The 13,522-nt window shown below is 51.4% G+C and overlaps 1 protein-coding gene across 1 annotated transcript; it reads left to right on the top strand.

The window, feature by feature from the left end:
* The first annotated feature begins 289 nt into the window (after window positions 1-289).
* LOC115391877 (protein preY, mitochondrial-like) lies at window positions 290-1,369 on the top strand. The gene is made up of 2 exons (XM_030096297.1): window positions 290-536; window positions 1,022-1,369. The coding sequence occupies exons 1-2, from the start codon at window positions 352-354 to the stop codon at window positions 1,164-1,166; spliced, it is 330 nt and encodes a 109-aa protein (XP_029952157.1). The 5' UTR covers window positions 290-351; the 3' UTR covers window positions 1,167-1,369.
* The last annotated feature ends 12,153 nt before the right edge of the window (window positions 1,370-13,522 follow it).

Here is a 13,522-nt window from a genome sequence, read left to right as displayed (position 1 = left end):
CTGCTGCTGATCAGAGTAATAATATTCAATCAAAATATTTAATATTTATACACACACACGAGCTGAACTGAACAGTGCGAGTCTGCCCCCGTGTGGCTGCTTGTGGGAATTACATCTAAACACGTTTAATTTTAATAAACATCGACAAGAATCGGAATATAAATAATTTAATGCCTCTAATCTCAATAAATATTATATTAAATAGGCTAAATGTGTACAATAAATCTTTTCCAATGACTTAAGAGTGAAGGTGATGAAGCGGAACCATCGACACCCGGAAGTGGACGTTTGTTCCGGTGTCCTCCGTCGTCTCCTCGTCGCTGTCCCCGGTCTTCGCCTCGGTCTCCGGTCATGTTTAAGCATGTTGTGGGGAGACTGCTGACAGCTCCGGGAGCTCCGGGCCGGTGCGCGGCGTTTCCCGCGGTTCGTCCCGCCTCCGCGAGACGTTTGAGCGGCGCGAAGAACGAAGCGCCGCCGCCGTTCGACGCGTCTCTGCTGGACGTGCTGGTCTGTCCTCTGTCCAAGAAGCCGCTCAGGTGGGTCCGAGCGTCCCGAGCGTTTCGCCGGGTGTTTAAAAGATCAGGAGCGACTCTCTGAATCGGTGTTGTCAAAACATAAGGCCCGCGGACCGAAACCGGCCGGAGGAAGCTCCGATCCGGTCCGTACAACAAAGTATTTCAGGAGAAGCGCATCACGTTTTTCGGCTGTTTACTGAGGCGTGCGGGACAAAACGTAACGGTGACAGAAAGCTTTAACGCGACTGTAAGAATCTGATTGAGCTTCGGACTCAAACTGCACCCAGAGTCTCTGAGGCGCCGTTGAACCTGATATCTGAGCAGCGTTGTCATGGAAACAGGCTCAACCTGAGCTCAGATTAGCTAAGAACGCTCAGTATCTAGCGGCTAGCGCGCTAGCCTGGCAGCCACGCTGGCAGAGTTCAAGGCTGTCATTAAAACAAGCGAGCGGTTCTGGACTTCCTGTTTCCTCCCGGGTCACGTTCCGGTCTGACGCGTCTCTGCAGGTACGAGGCGTCGACCAGCGAGCTGATCAACGAGGAGCTGGGCATCGCCTACCCCGTGGTGGACGGCATCCCCAACATGATCCCCCAGGAGGCCCGGCTGATCCAGAAGACCCCCGACGCTCCGGACGCCCCGGAGCCGCAGTAGAGACCCCCACGCCCTCCTGGTCCCGGTCCTGGTCCGGGCCGTCCGCGGCCATGCTGTCCCTGTCCCTCGTGGTGGGCCTGGTCCCCTTCGTGTCCCTGCTGGGGCTGCTGTTCTCAGCGGCGCTGGACCAGGACTTCCCTCAGGGCTGCACCAGCAGCAGCAGCCTCTGCTTCTACAGCCTGCTGCTGCCCGTCTCCGTCCCCGTCTACGTCTTCTTCCACCTCTGGGGCTGGATGGGACTCAAGCTCTTCAGGCACAACTAGGCCCCGCCCCCGGGAGGCCCCGCCTCCATGGAGGTCCTGCTCCGTTCTGGTCCGACGGGAGCTAGCATGCTATCGCTAATGACGCAGCTTTACCATCAAGTCCAGAAGAACGTTGAACAAACAGGAAATGGGGTAAAACCCGTGACTTTACAAAATAAAACGTCTGTTTCAGGGTTTTTTTTTTCCTGCTGAATCCTGATCACTGATCACAGTAGATCCTCTAGTAGATCCTCCAGTAGATCCTCCAGTGGCTTTAACTCATTACTGACGCTCTGATTCAGTGACTTTTATTCTGTAAACCGGTTCCTCCTCTGGGTTCTGTTGGTTGTAATAAAGGTTCTGCTCCTGGAGGTTCTGCTGACGTTCCTCCTTTAGAAAGTGATGTGAAACACTTCCTGCTCTGGATGTGAGGACGAGGCTCGGCGGCGCCGATCAGAACCCTGGAGAACGGTGATGTGAGACACCGGAGAACCTCAGACCAGCAGGTTCCTGATCAGTACCGTGATGTTGAGGAACCGTGGAACTGTACAGTCTGATCAGAGATGGATCCGGGTCGGTTCTCCGGCTCTCCATCCGATCAGCTGGTGAGGGTCCACACTCTTCAGGTTCTCCATGTTCTCCAGAGAACCACGGCAGTGTCGTGTTACAGACGTTTCCTGCTGCAGCACTGCTTCTATATCAGCTTCCTACCAAAATAAAAGCTGCTCTGCTCTGCCTGACAGCGTCTCCTCGTGTTCCTCAGCGATCGGCCTTATGGGACACAAGTATATTTCAGGATAATAGAAATCATTCAATATATTAGGAAATATACGGTATTCCCCAAATGAGCTTTAGTAGTTTAAATTTCCCAGGATATCCCATTATTCTGAAAACAGACATAATTTTACTAATTTTACATCTATTGTAATGCACTACATGGTAAACACTGGTAAATATATATCACTGACCATGTGGTAGAAAGTGGGCGGGGCCAGACAGTCAGCTGTGACGCTGAGGGGGCGTGTCCTGTCTCTGACCTGCAGGAAGGCTTCTTACTTTGATCTCACACTGTTTTCTAAATGAAGTTCTTCCACAAGGTTCTCCAGCCGAGGAGAACCCGGTCCAGGCCTGACCCGGCCGGAGGTTCAGGTCCGAGACGGACGGAGGGACGAATGGAGGGACGGACGGATGGACACACGGAGACGACAGAGCGGAAGGCGAATAAATAATCTTTAATCCATAAAAACAGCGGAGAACTTCACAACTTTAGGAACCGACTGAACTGCTGTGGAACAGGAACAGGAACCCGCTCAACTCAGAAATTCATGTTGGGGGACCGGTGGGCGGCGGCGGCGCTCAGCGGCGGTGGCAGCGGCGGCGGTGGCAGCGGCGGCGGTGGCAGCGGCGGCGGCGCTCAGCGGCTCCTCCGCCGCTTGGCCTCCCGGCCTCGACTCAGCTTCGTCAGCGGCTTCATGAGCGGCGAGTCGGGCCGCGGGGAGCCGGACTCGCCTTTGGTCCTGAAGAAGAAGGACTCGTTGAGTCTGGTCTGGACGGCCCGGACCTGCAGGGAGGGGACAGGGCGAGGGGGGGCGGGGCAAGGCGGGGGGGCACCGTTTACATCCAACTGTACAACCATCCAGCTGAACATTCACCAACCAACAATTCATCCATCTGTCCAACACTCCCACCGGGGGAGGAGCCTCAGGGGTCAGAGGTCACCCGGGTCACGACCTGGCCTCAGGACCCCGGGCGCCGCCCCGACAGCGGTCTGACTCTCATGTAGAAGAGTCTGATCAGCCACTTCCTGTTTGGCTCCATGTGACCGGAGGTCGGTCGAAACGTCCGGACAAAAGGACGACAGCCATCGGGACCAAGTGCATCATGGGTAAAATCGTCATGTGGGAGCAGCGCCGACAATGAGACGGGATGAGAAAAGGTGAAAGTGGTTGACCAATCGCGGCTCTGCGCTCAGAGGACGCTCCGGATGCCGGAGTGGAGCGGCCAGTCGTCAGTTCTACGACGTGACCACCAGGGGGAGCAGGGCGTGTGTGAGCCTCCCTGGAAACAGGGAGGGAAATGAAGGGTCGCCCTCAGAGCGGCAGACAACCAGGAGGAAACCGGTGAACCAACACACACTCTCAACACACACTCTCTCAACACACACTCTCTGATGGCCGTTGACTAAACGTGACACACAAAGCTGAAGTGAGGCTGGAGCTGCCGGAGCACCCAGTTTACTGAAACACATTTTACTTCCAACGGGGGACAGAGGAGTGTCTCTGTGTCTCTGTGTCTCCTGTCGGAGGACGGCGGCACCACAGTGAAACCAGGCGGTGGATTGGCCGGTTGACCCTTGACCCCCGGCTTCAGCTGGTGCATCGAGAAGCTTTGAAGCTCCAGATGTTGCTCCAGAAACATCCGGTTCTGGACGTGGGGTTCCGTCAGGGCGGATCAGTGTTCCGTCTGCTGGGAGTTCTGGCTGGTGGAGGCAGGGTGGAGCAGGGAGGAGCAGGGAGGAGCAGGGAGGAGCAGGGAGGAGCAGGGAGGAGCAGGGAGGAGCAGGGCAGGGTGGAGCAGGGAGGAGCAGGGCAGGGTGGAGCAGAGCAGGGTGGAGCAGGGAGGAGCAGGGTGGAGCAGGGAGGAGCAGGGTGGAGCAGGGTGGAGCAGGGCAGGGTGGAGCAGGGCAGGGTGGAGCAGGGTGGAGCAGAGCAGGGAGGAGCAGGGTGGAGCAGGGAGGAGCAGGGTGGAGCAGGGTGGAGCAGGGAGGAGCAGGGAGGAGCAGGGAGGAGCAGGGTGGAGCAGGGCAGGGTGGAGCAGGGCAGGGTGGAGCAGGGTGGAGCAGAGCAGGGAGGAGCAGGGAGGAGCAGAGCAGGGAGGAGCAGAGCAGGGAGGAGCAGAGCAGGGAGGAGCAGGGAGGAGCAGGGTGGAGCAGAGCAGGGAGGAGGCCCCAGTGCTGCCTCCACACGTTGTATTGAAGCTCAGATTTCAGCTCTGAATTAGGAAAGACACTGAAGCTGCATTGAAAGTAAAAGAGAAGTTGGTGCAGAGCGCCAGGAGAACGGATGGAGGTGTTCTGTAAGCTCCACCCGGCGGAGAACCGGCCACAAACCAAACGCTCCTCCACTGGACGCTGCAGCAGGAGTGGAGTCATTGAAACATCGGCGGTGAGAACAGGTGTCTGGTTTCCGGCAGCCTGCAGTGTGGCCCGCCGGCAGCTGCCGCTCCTGCCAGTAGCTGCCGGTAATTCGCTGACCTCTCCTGTTCCGTCCTGCCAGTTCTGCTGTCTCCTCACCTCACGAGTCAGTTCAGCCACAGACATCGTGTAAGTATTATTATCGTGTAACGTCTGTGAGTCCAGCGCCACTGACGCAGCCTGGAGGCAGAGGTCAGTAGCTACAGGTCAGCTCCATTCAGCCCTGCGGGTTACTCACTCACATCTTGAACCCTGTAGCATGTCCACACAGCGTGGCTTCAGTCTTTAAACTGGCATCACGGCCCGTCACCGACTCAACAAGCTCAGTGTTTCTCCCCTGGTCTCCCCTGGAGGGTCTGACAGAAGGCCTCTTCAAGCCAAACTCCACACTGTTCTTTACCCCGACCCTGACCACGACCCTCATTCAGGCGCAGGAAGGAGTTTTCAGCAGAGGGGCTGCAGCTGAATGAATGAAGGAGTGACTGCTGGACAGCGCTTCGCCGCTCAGGCTGCTGGCTGGAAGCCACGTGATACACACAAATAAACATGAAGAACGTCTAACAAATTTTATTACATTTTTTTCTCCATAAGGTCGGCAGCGATTCACCATGTGACCAGAACAGAAGAGAAAAAACACTTTCCAGCTGTGAATCTCTGCCATGAGCGCTGTCCTCGGTGCTGAAGATGCCAAAAAAACAGTCAGGTGGGTCTGTACTCCAAAACTCACCGCCTCTGACACGACGGATTGATTAAAAAAACATCAACAGATGAACACAAGTAAAAACCAACAGCAAGCGATGAACAGATGAACATATGGAACAGCCGGCGGCGAACGGCCAACAGAAGAGCAGGGCTGAATGGAGCTGACCTGCAGCTGCTGACCTCTGCCTACAGGGTGCGTCACAGGCGCTGGACTCAGACGTCACAGACCGTATCGGTCCGAACATAAGACGACTCTGATTATAACACAACCCCTATCTTACAAATATTATTTTGTGAAAATAAAAATATGCTGAAGACAATAAAGTAACTCATAAAAGAACTTTTAATTGTACAATTATTCTAAAATCAAAAAGTCACAACAAAGATAACATTTCACCTGATTTAAGATTCAAAAAAATACTGCAGTATTAAATGAAAAATACATTCTCTTTCTCAGAATAAGCAACAATTAAAGCGATACTTCAACATTTTGGCAAATTGGCCCATTTAGCACAATTCCTCAGTCATTTGAACAGCAGACTGTTTCTGTGAGGCGAGCTGTTGTTTATCCAGAGGCGAGTCGGGGAAGGTTTTCGGGACGGACACAATGGAAGTGGATGGTATTTTTGTTCCCCCTCATCAAATTCATCAAATACACAATCCAACAACCCCAAAACACTTTGGTGGACACGTTATAATCCGCACATTCACTACGCTGTGGAATATTGATGCAAAATGACCAGATTGAGTTGTTTATGCCAAGATTGCTGAGACGGAACTACTTACTGAACATGGCGTCTGGGCGTAGTGATTTCAAAAGAAAAAGTAGTTCCCAGTATTTGCTTCAGTGTCGTAACGCTACAACATTATGTGTTGGTGTTCCACAGCGTAGTGAATGTGTGGATTATAACGTGTCCACCAAAGTGTTTTGGGGTTGTTGGATTGTGTATTTGATGAATTTGACAAGGGGGAACAAAAATACCGTCCACTTCCATTGTGTCCGTCCTGAAAACCTTCCCCGACTCACCTCTGGATAAACAACAGCTCGCCTCACAGAAACAGTCAGTCTGCTGTTCAGATGACTGAGGAATTGCACTAAATGGGCCAATTTGCCAAAATGCTGAAGTATCCCTTTAAGAACCTCAAAAGTTCAATAACTGCATTAATGATGTAAATAACTTTATAACCATCACATTCAAGTTCTGTTCAGCTTCATGAACATTAATAATTCAGCCCTCCTGAATGTTGGGTTCAGTTTGGCCTGTAGAGAAGAGTTCTTCAGAGAGAAAGCAGGAGATTTCAGCTGCTCTGAGCTTTTATTACTTTCTCCTGAAGGCTGTGAAACCAACCAGATAAACATAGAAGTGAACAAACACACAAGATGGTAGGAGTGTAACGGTATTTGTATTCGTCCCGTACCGTCACGATACGGGGGTCACGGTTCGGCACACACAATCACACAACGAATACACCAGTGAGTAAAAAAAACAAAAATTCCAACCTTAGATGGCGGTAATGAGCCTAAAAGCTGCCGGCAACCACCATTATCACAGAAGAAGAAGAAGTACAACAAGCAGGTCCAAACATGAACAAATGAAGAAGAAAGTACAAGCGGAATGAGCACTGCAGCGTGTGGCGGAGCGGATTAAACGGGAGAGTATTTGTTCCGCGTGCGTTCCCTCATACGGAGTGACGTGTGACGTGCCAGTAAACGGGAAGCAGCACAGTCAAAAAACCAGCAGAGAACGCCACGGTGGTGGAAAAACACTTTTTTAATACAAAACCCCGACATAAAAAACATTGGAGAGGCGAGATGGAACCAAATCGCGCAACAGCGAGTTGTATAAAGAGCTCCATAGCAGAATACGAGCGATCGCCGGCTGGTGTTATGGATTAACTGGTTCCCGTGTTAACGAATGACAGCGGAGGTCTGTGTAAACACATTTTGATTACAGCAGTTGTTAAAGTAAGACTCACAAAAGACTTTAAACATATACACTCACTGTAACTGTCGATAGCCGAGGTTCGCTAGAACGACTAGATGTTTCAGTCATTATTGGTCACAAGTTAACACGGGCACCAGTTAATTCGAAACATCGGCATGCGGCGCAGAGCTCACACCGAGACGTGCTGCTCCGCACGGCGGTGCTGCGGTCAGGGGAGCAGCCGCTCCTTCAGCAGGTATCATGGAGATTTTGGGACATTATTTGAGCAGATATCAGCAGATAAAAACTCTCTGCTCGGCGCTGAGGACTGCTGCTGCAGAGAGGAAGACCTGCAAGTTCCTCGTGAGATTTTGTGCGCATGTCACAGGGTCCTTGTAAACAAGGATTCATCATGGATGCTTTGTATGCTGTACATGAATACACTCGCGTTTAATACTATTGTTTACAATCGGATTGAAAAAACACCACGTAAACTGGGCCAATAATGTGTTGCATGGGAAAGCTTGGGAAAAATGTTCTGGTACATTTGTGAGATATTTTTACTTTTTCCCCACTGTACCGAAAAACGTACCGAACCGTGACCCTTACACCGAGGTACGTACCGTACCGTGGCTTTTGTGTACCGTTACACCCCTACAAGATGGATCACAGCATACATCCCTGTCTGAAAACAACACAAGTCAGTGTGTAAAATCAAAGCCGCTAGCTCAATGCTAACTATTAATGGAAACGCCATTGACATGCTAACGGAATTAGCATCTGCGTTGAAACTTCAAAACAAACTGACAAACTCACAAGTATCAGTTCCACACCTCCATCCTGAACATCAGCTAAGTATACTCGAGTACTGACAGGCAGGTATTCTCGATGCTGTTTGAAATGAAGCTTAGAAAAACCCCCAGCAGCCACACTGCTCAGTCTTCTTCTCTCACTGCTGCAGGCTGACTCTCTGTCCAGCTCACTAGCTCCCCCTAACGGGGGGCGGAGCCACTGCATGGAGCAGAGGCAGTCCAGCTCCCCGGGACTCTGGCTCCATCCAGTCCTCCATCAGAGCACCACCCTGTTTTTGAAGATACCATTCCTGGAAAAAATATCTTTCGTATATCCGGGCCAATACGGTAGTTATACGATGTCTGTGGCTGAACTGACTCGTGAGGTGAGGAGACAGCAGAACTGGCAGGACGGAACAACAGAGGTCAGGGAATTACTGGCAGCTACTGGCAGGAGCGGCAGCTGCCGGCGGGCCACACTGGAGGCTGCCGGGGCCGGGAATCGCACTTGCGCCTTCCGACCAGCAGGGGGAGCAGGACGGTCTGTGAGGAACCTGTGTGTGAGCTCTCTGGTGGAACCGTTCTCCCTCTGCAGCCTCAGGAGGAACCCAGAGTGGACCGGTCCAGACCGGGAACGGGCTCTGATGGTTCTGATGGTTCACACACACACACACACACACACACACTCACCTGGGTCAGGACGACGGAGCGTCCGTGTCCCTCACTGTCCTCACCGGACGCCGCCGTGTCTCCAGACTTGGGTTCAGACTGGGACTGAGGACTCGGGTGGAGTCTGCTCCTCCTCTTCCTCCTCCTCCTCCTCCTCCGCCCGCGGCCTCCACCTTCACTCCACCTCCTCCCCCGGCCGGCCTCTGACCTCTGACCCTGTGCGGCAGGCTCAGGTCCAGCGGCTCGTCCCCCCCCCCCTCCTCTGAGGACGCCGTCCTCTGCTGGAGGAAGAGGAGGGTGGAGGACGGCCGGCTGGTGAAGAAGTTCTCCGTCTGGGTGGAGGCGTCGGCGCGGGACGCCCGGTTCGAGTCCAGGAAGGGGTTCCGGGCCGCCGGTCTCCCTGCGGGACGCCTAATCTTCGGCCCGGACTTGGCGGCGGGACGGAGCGGCGGGGGGCCCGGGGACCCCTGGAGAAACGGGCCGGTCGGGGGCGGCGATGCCCTGAAGGTCTTCTGGGTGATGAAGAGGTCCTGGCTCCCCGGGGAGTCCTCGGGGTCCTGCGGCGACGCGTCGGGTGAGACGGCGAAGCTCACCGTCTTCCTCCTCCTGGACGCCTCCGGGTCCAGCTGCTCGGCGGGACGAAGACTCAGCGCTGCTCCCAGCTGCTCCTCCTCCTCCTCCTCCTCCTCCTCCTCCTTCTTCTTCTTCTTCTTCTTCTCCTTCCTCCTCTCGCTCCTCGCCGCCGCCGCCGCCGCCGCCGCCGCCGCCGCCGCCTTGGCTTTGGCGTCTCTTTTCTTCCTCCTGTCCTGCTTGCCTTCCTTCTCCGCCGTCCGGGGCTTCAGGCCTTTCTTCTTCTTCTTCTTCTTTCTGGGCCACTCTTGTTTTGAAGGCGAGCTCTCGAACTCAAACAGGAAGTGCTGGAAGTGGCTCATGGCGGCGCCGAAGAGAACCTGAGAGAATCGGAGATGGTTTTCAAAAAGTGAGACGCTTCAGCAGGGCGGAAGCTGATCTGGGATCAAGACCACTGCAGAACTTTTTCCTGTTTTTAATATTTAGTTTTTAATAAAGAGATTCAAACATTTCATATTTGTACAAAAAGGAGTGAAGCACCCGATAATCTACATCAGCGGTGTTCAACCTGCGGCTCTGGAGCCACATGTGGCTCTTCAGTCCCTCTGTAGCGGTTCCATGAAGCCTTCATGACGTGATACATGAACAAACATTTAACTCATTTATATTAATATTAGTGCTGTCAGTTTTAATCGCGATTAATCCATTGAGGTCTGCCAATTGGGTCAAAGAAAAGAACTAGAGGATAATAGTCTTTTTCCTGACATTGGGACTGATTTATGAGGATTAGATTCTTCATTGCGATTAATCTCAACTTTAAAAAAGTTAATTGTTGACAGTTCTCCATGAATTAATCACGATTAATTGCGATCAATGCGATTAAAACTGACAGCACTAATTAATATATGATTCGTCACTCTTGGCTCAAAAGGGATTCAGAAAAGTAGGGCTGAACGATATGGGCAAAATTTCGTATCTCGATATCCATGCCAGATATCTCGATATCGATATGATATATTACAATGGATTCAGCGAAAGTTAAGCATTTTTCAGAAAAATAAAAACATCATAATACAAAAGGATGTAAAAAAATGCAGTTATATTTATGAGAACTCACTGCCACGACCACCAAACTCGTTTGTGCAGATTCTGCAACCGCCCTCTGCCATCAGCTGTCAACCAGTAAACGAGGTTTGTGGTTGGCTGGCCTTACCTGTGCACGGACGAGCTTACACGCAGGGCAAGTGGGGGAAATCTTGATATTGTTGATTTTGAGAAACTAATGTCCTGAATGTTCATATCCCGATATCGATATGATAACGATATATCGTTCAGCCCTACAGAAAAGGTTCAAGTAAAATTAGGAAAAATAGTAAAAACCACAAGAAATGAGGGAAAAAATGATAGAACAGCTAAAAAAACCTGAAATGTCTCCAATTTCTAACATATGAAAACTGAAATATGGAAATATGTTTGGGGAAGAATAGATCAGGTGTTCTAAAACTCTGCACTTATGTACCACTGACTAAGTTGACACACAAAAAAAAGGGGGGGTAGTGGCTCCTCTTCTGCAACTTGATGGCAGCTCCCTTGACCAATCGCACTTGAAGCAATTGAAGCATTTACTGATGGTTTCTTTCTTTCTTATGTCTGTATTCTTGCTTGTGTTGTACGTCACTTTGGACAAAAGCGTCTGCTGAATGGAGTTGTAGAATTGTAGAAAAAAAGCAACAAAACTGTTTAAAAAGAAGTAAAATGGATAAAATTTCAAAACTGTCAACAAAAAAGCTCAAAAACAGAAAGAAAACTGTTAAAATCCGGAACAAAAACTGGTTCAATGAAATAAAATGTTCTCTGTTCTGAACCGGAGTGAAACTTCATGATGCTTCATCAGATCTGGTTTCAGTCTGAAGCTTCCTGAGCTGCATTAGAGGTTCTTTATGGCTCCAGAACTGCTGGACTCGAGGAATGTCTGCATGACAGGCAGAACATTCTCTTGTGAAATTGCACATTGCAGAGCTTTTTTTTTTTGGGTCCTTCGCACCTCGGAGTCACTAAAACGCAACTTTTTTATATAAAAAGTTGCATCACAACAACATGTTGCATAGTGAAGAATATTAAAAATCAACCTGAAGCTGCAGAGATGACATTAATTTCTGACTTCAAGAAGAAACACACCACTACAGCCTTAATATCACGAAAACTGAATTCTGTTGTTTTATCAGGTCAAAGATGAAATGAGGAAAATACAATAGAAAACGTTTCTATCGTGTTGATATCAGAAATATCATTTAAGAAGCACTGCAAGACTCCAGAAAGTCACGAGCTCTCCTGAAATCATGTGAAATTTGATTTTAATGAGAGTTTTTCACCTTTTATCAGAGAACTTTGTATCGAGTGGAAATTAAAAAAAAATGGATTTAAGACACATTAACTCGGTAATTATCAACTTTTCAACCCGATTTTTCAACGACTGAAACAATGTCGCTGTTTTGTGTTGAAGGATCGGCCTAAACGCGCCGGTAGATGTCGATATGTAGCAGTTTTTCTCTGAAATAAAGGAAGAAATTACCTGAAAACTCCGGTTTGACTTCGGCCCGTCGGAACACTTCAAAGGGAGCGCGTTGCCGCCTGGAGGCCGTGCTGCGTTCACGGAACCGCAGCTGAGCTCCGACATCTGAACACCCTTCCATTCTGGTGCATAAAGTCGTGCTGCGTTCACGGTCCACATCAACAAGAAACTCGATTAAAAGTTTTTAACGAGATTAATGTCACGAATACGATTTCAAAAATCAAACTTTTGGCTTCAAATTTCAAAACTTGTCTGAAATAATCTTTGACACTTTTTTGGAGTTTAACATAAAAGTGACAATTTTCATTAAACCACATAATATTTTCAATCAATTAAAAGAAAAAAACACAAACAAATGCAATTTAGTATTTCATGAAAAAGACATGATTACTTTAAAAAGATGTTCTGAAGAACTGGTTGAAAAGTTGCGTTTTCCCCTCGTTTCCATGGAACATTTTCAGAGAACATGGTGTTTTCAGTGGCTCCGTCGCCGTGGAAACGCTGCCACGCTTTTCTGCTTTCACTTGAAAATGGCCTTAATTCAACCCAAGATGAATTATTCTGGAACGTGTCGGCCTCATGTTTGGATCAGATTGTGGATCTCAGGGTCTCCTGGGATCCAGAGGGTTTTCTGGATCCAGAGAGTCTCCTGGAATCCAGGGGGTCATCTGGGACTGAAACAGTCTCCTGGGATCCAGGGGGTCTCCTGGATTTCAGATCTCCTGGATCTTCTCGGTGCCGTGTGGTGGGTGAGCCCGTCATGGTGGACCGGTGAAGAGTCTCTGTAACCCGAGCATTTCGGGACGGTGAGGTGACGAGGAGGATGGGGTCAGAGGTCACCGTCATGACGGAGGTCAGGGTGTGACGGGACCCATCGGTCACCAGGACCCCCAGAGCAGCCGCTCTCCAGACAACGTCGGCCAGGTGGACAGGAGCAGCAGGTCCCTGCAGACCCTGGTCCCTCTAGACCCTGGTCCCTGCAGACCCTGGTCCCTCTAGGCCCTGGTCCCTGCAGACCCTGGTCCCTGCAGACCCTGGTCCCTCTAGACCCTGGTCCCTGCAGACCCTGGTCCCTCTAGACCCTGGTCCCTGCAGACCCTGGTCCCTGCAGACCCTGGTCCCTCTAGGCCCTGGTCCCTGCAGACCCTGGTCCCTCTAGGCCCTGGTCCCTGCAGACCCTGGTCCCTCTAGACCCTGGTCCCTGCAGACCCTGGTCCCTCTAGGCCCTGGTCCCTGCAGACCCTGGTCCCTCTAGACCCTGGTCCCTGCAGACCCTGGTCCCTCTAGGCCCTGGTCCCTGCAGACCCTGGTCCCTCTAGACCCTGGTCCCTGCAGACCCTGGTCCCTCTAGGCCCTGGTCCCTGCAGACCCTGGTCCCTGCAGACCCTGGTCCCTCTAGACCCTGGTCCCTGCAGACCCTGGTCCCTCTAGACCCTGGTCCCTGCAGACCCTGGTCCCTGCAGACCCTGGTCCCTCTAGACCCTGGTCCCTGCAGACCCTGGTCCCTCTAGGCCCTGGTCCCTGCAGACCCTGGTCCCTCTAGGCCCTGGTCCCTGCAGACCCTGGTCCCTCTAGGCCCTGGTCCCTGCAGACCCTGGTCCCTCTAGGCCCTGGTCCCTGCAGACCCTGGTCCCTCTAGACCCTGGTCCCTGCAGACCCTGGTCCCTCTAGGCCCTGGTCCCTGCAGACCCT

The sequence above is a fragment of the Salarias fasciatus genome, chromosome 7 (assembly GCF_902148845.1).
Source record: "Salarias fasciatus chromosome 7, fSalaFa1.1, whole genome shotgun sequence".
Taxonomy (NCBI): domain Eukaryota; kingdom Metazoa; phylum Chordata; class Actinopteri; order Blenniiformes; family Blenniidae; genus Salarias; species Salarias fasciatus.
Note: the sequence above shows the minus strand (reverse complement) of the source record. Positions and strands in the feature narration are given on the sequence as shown.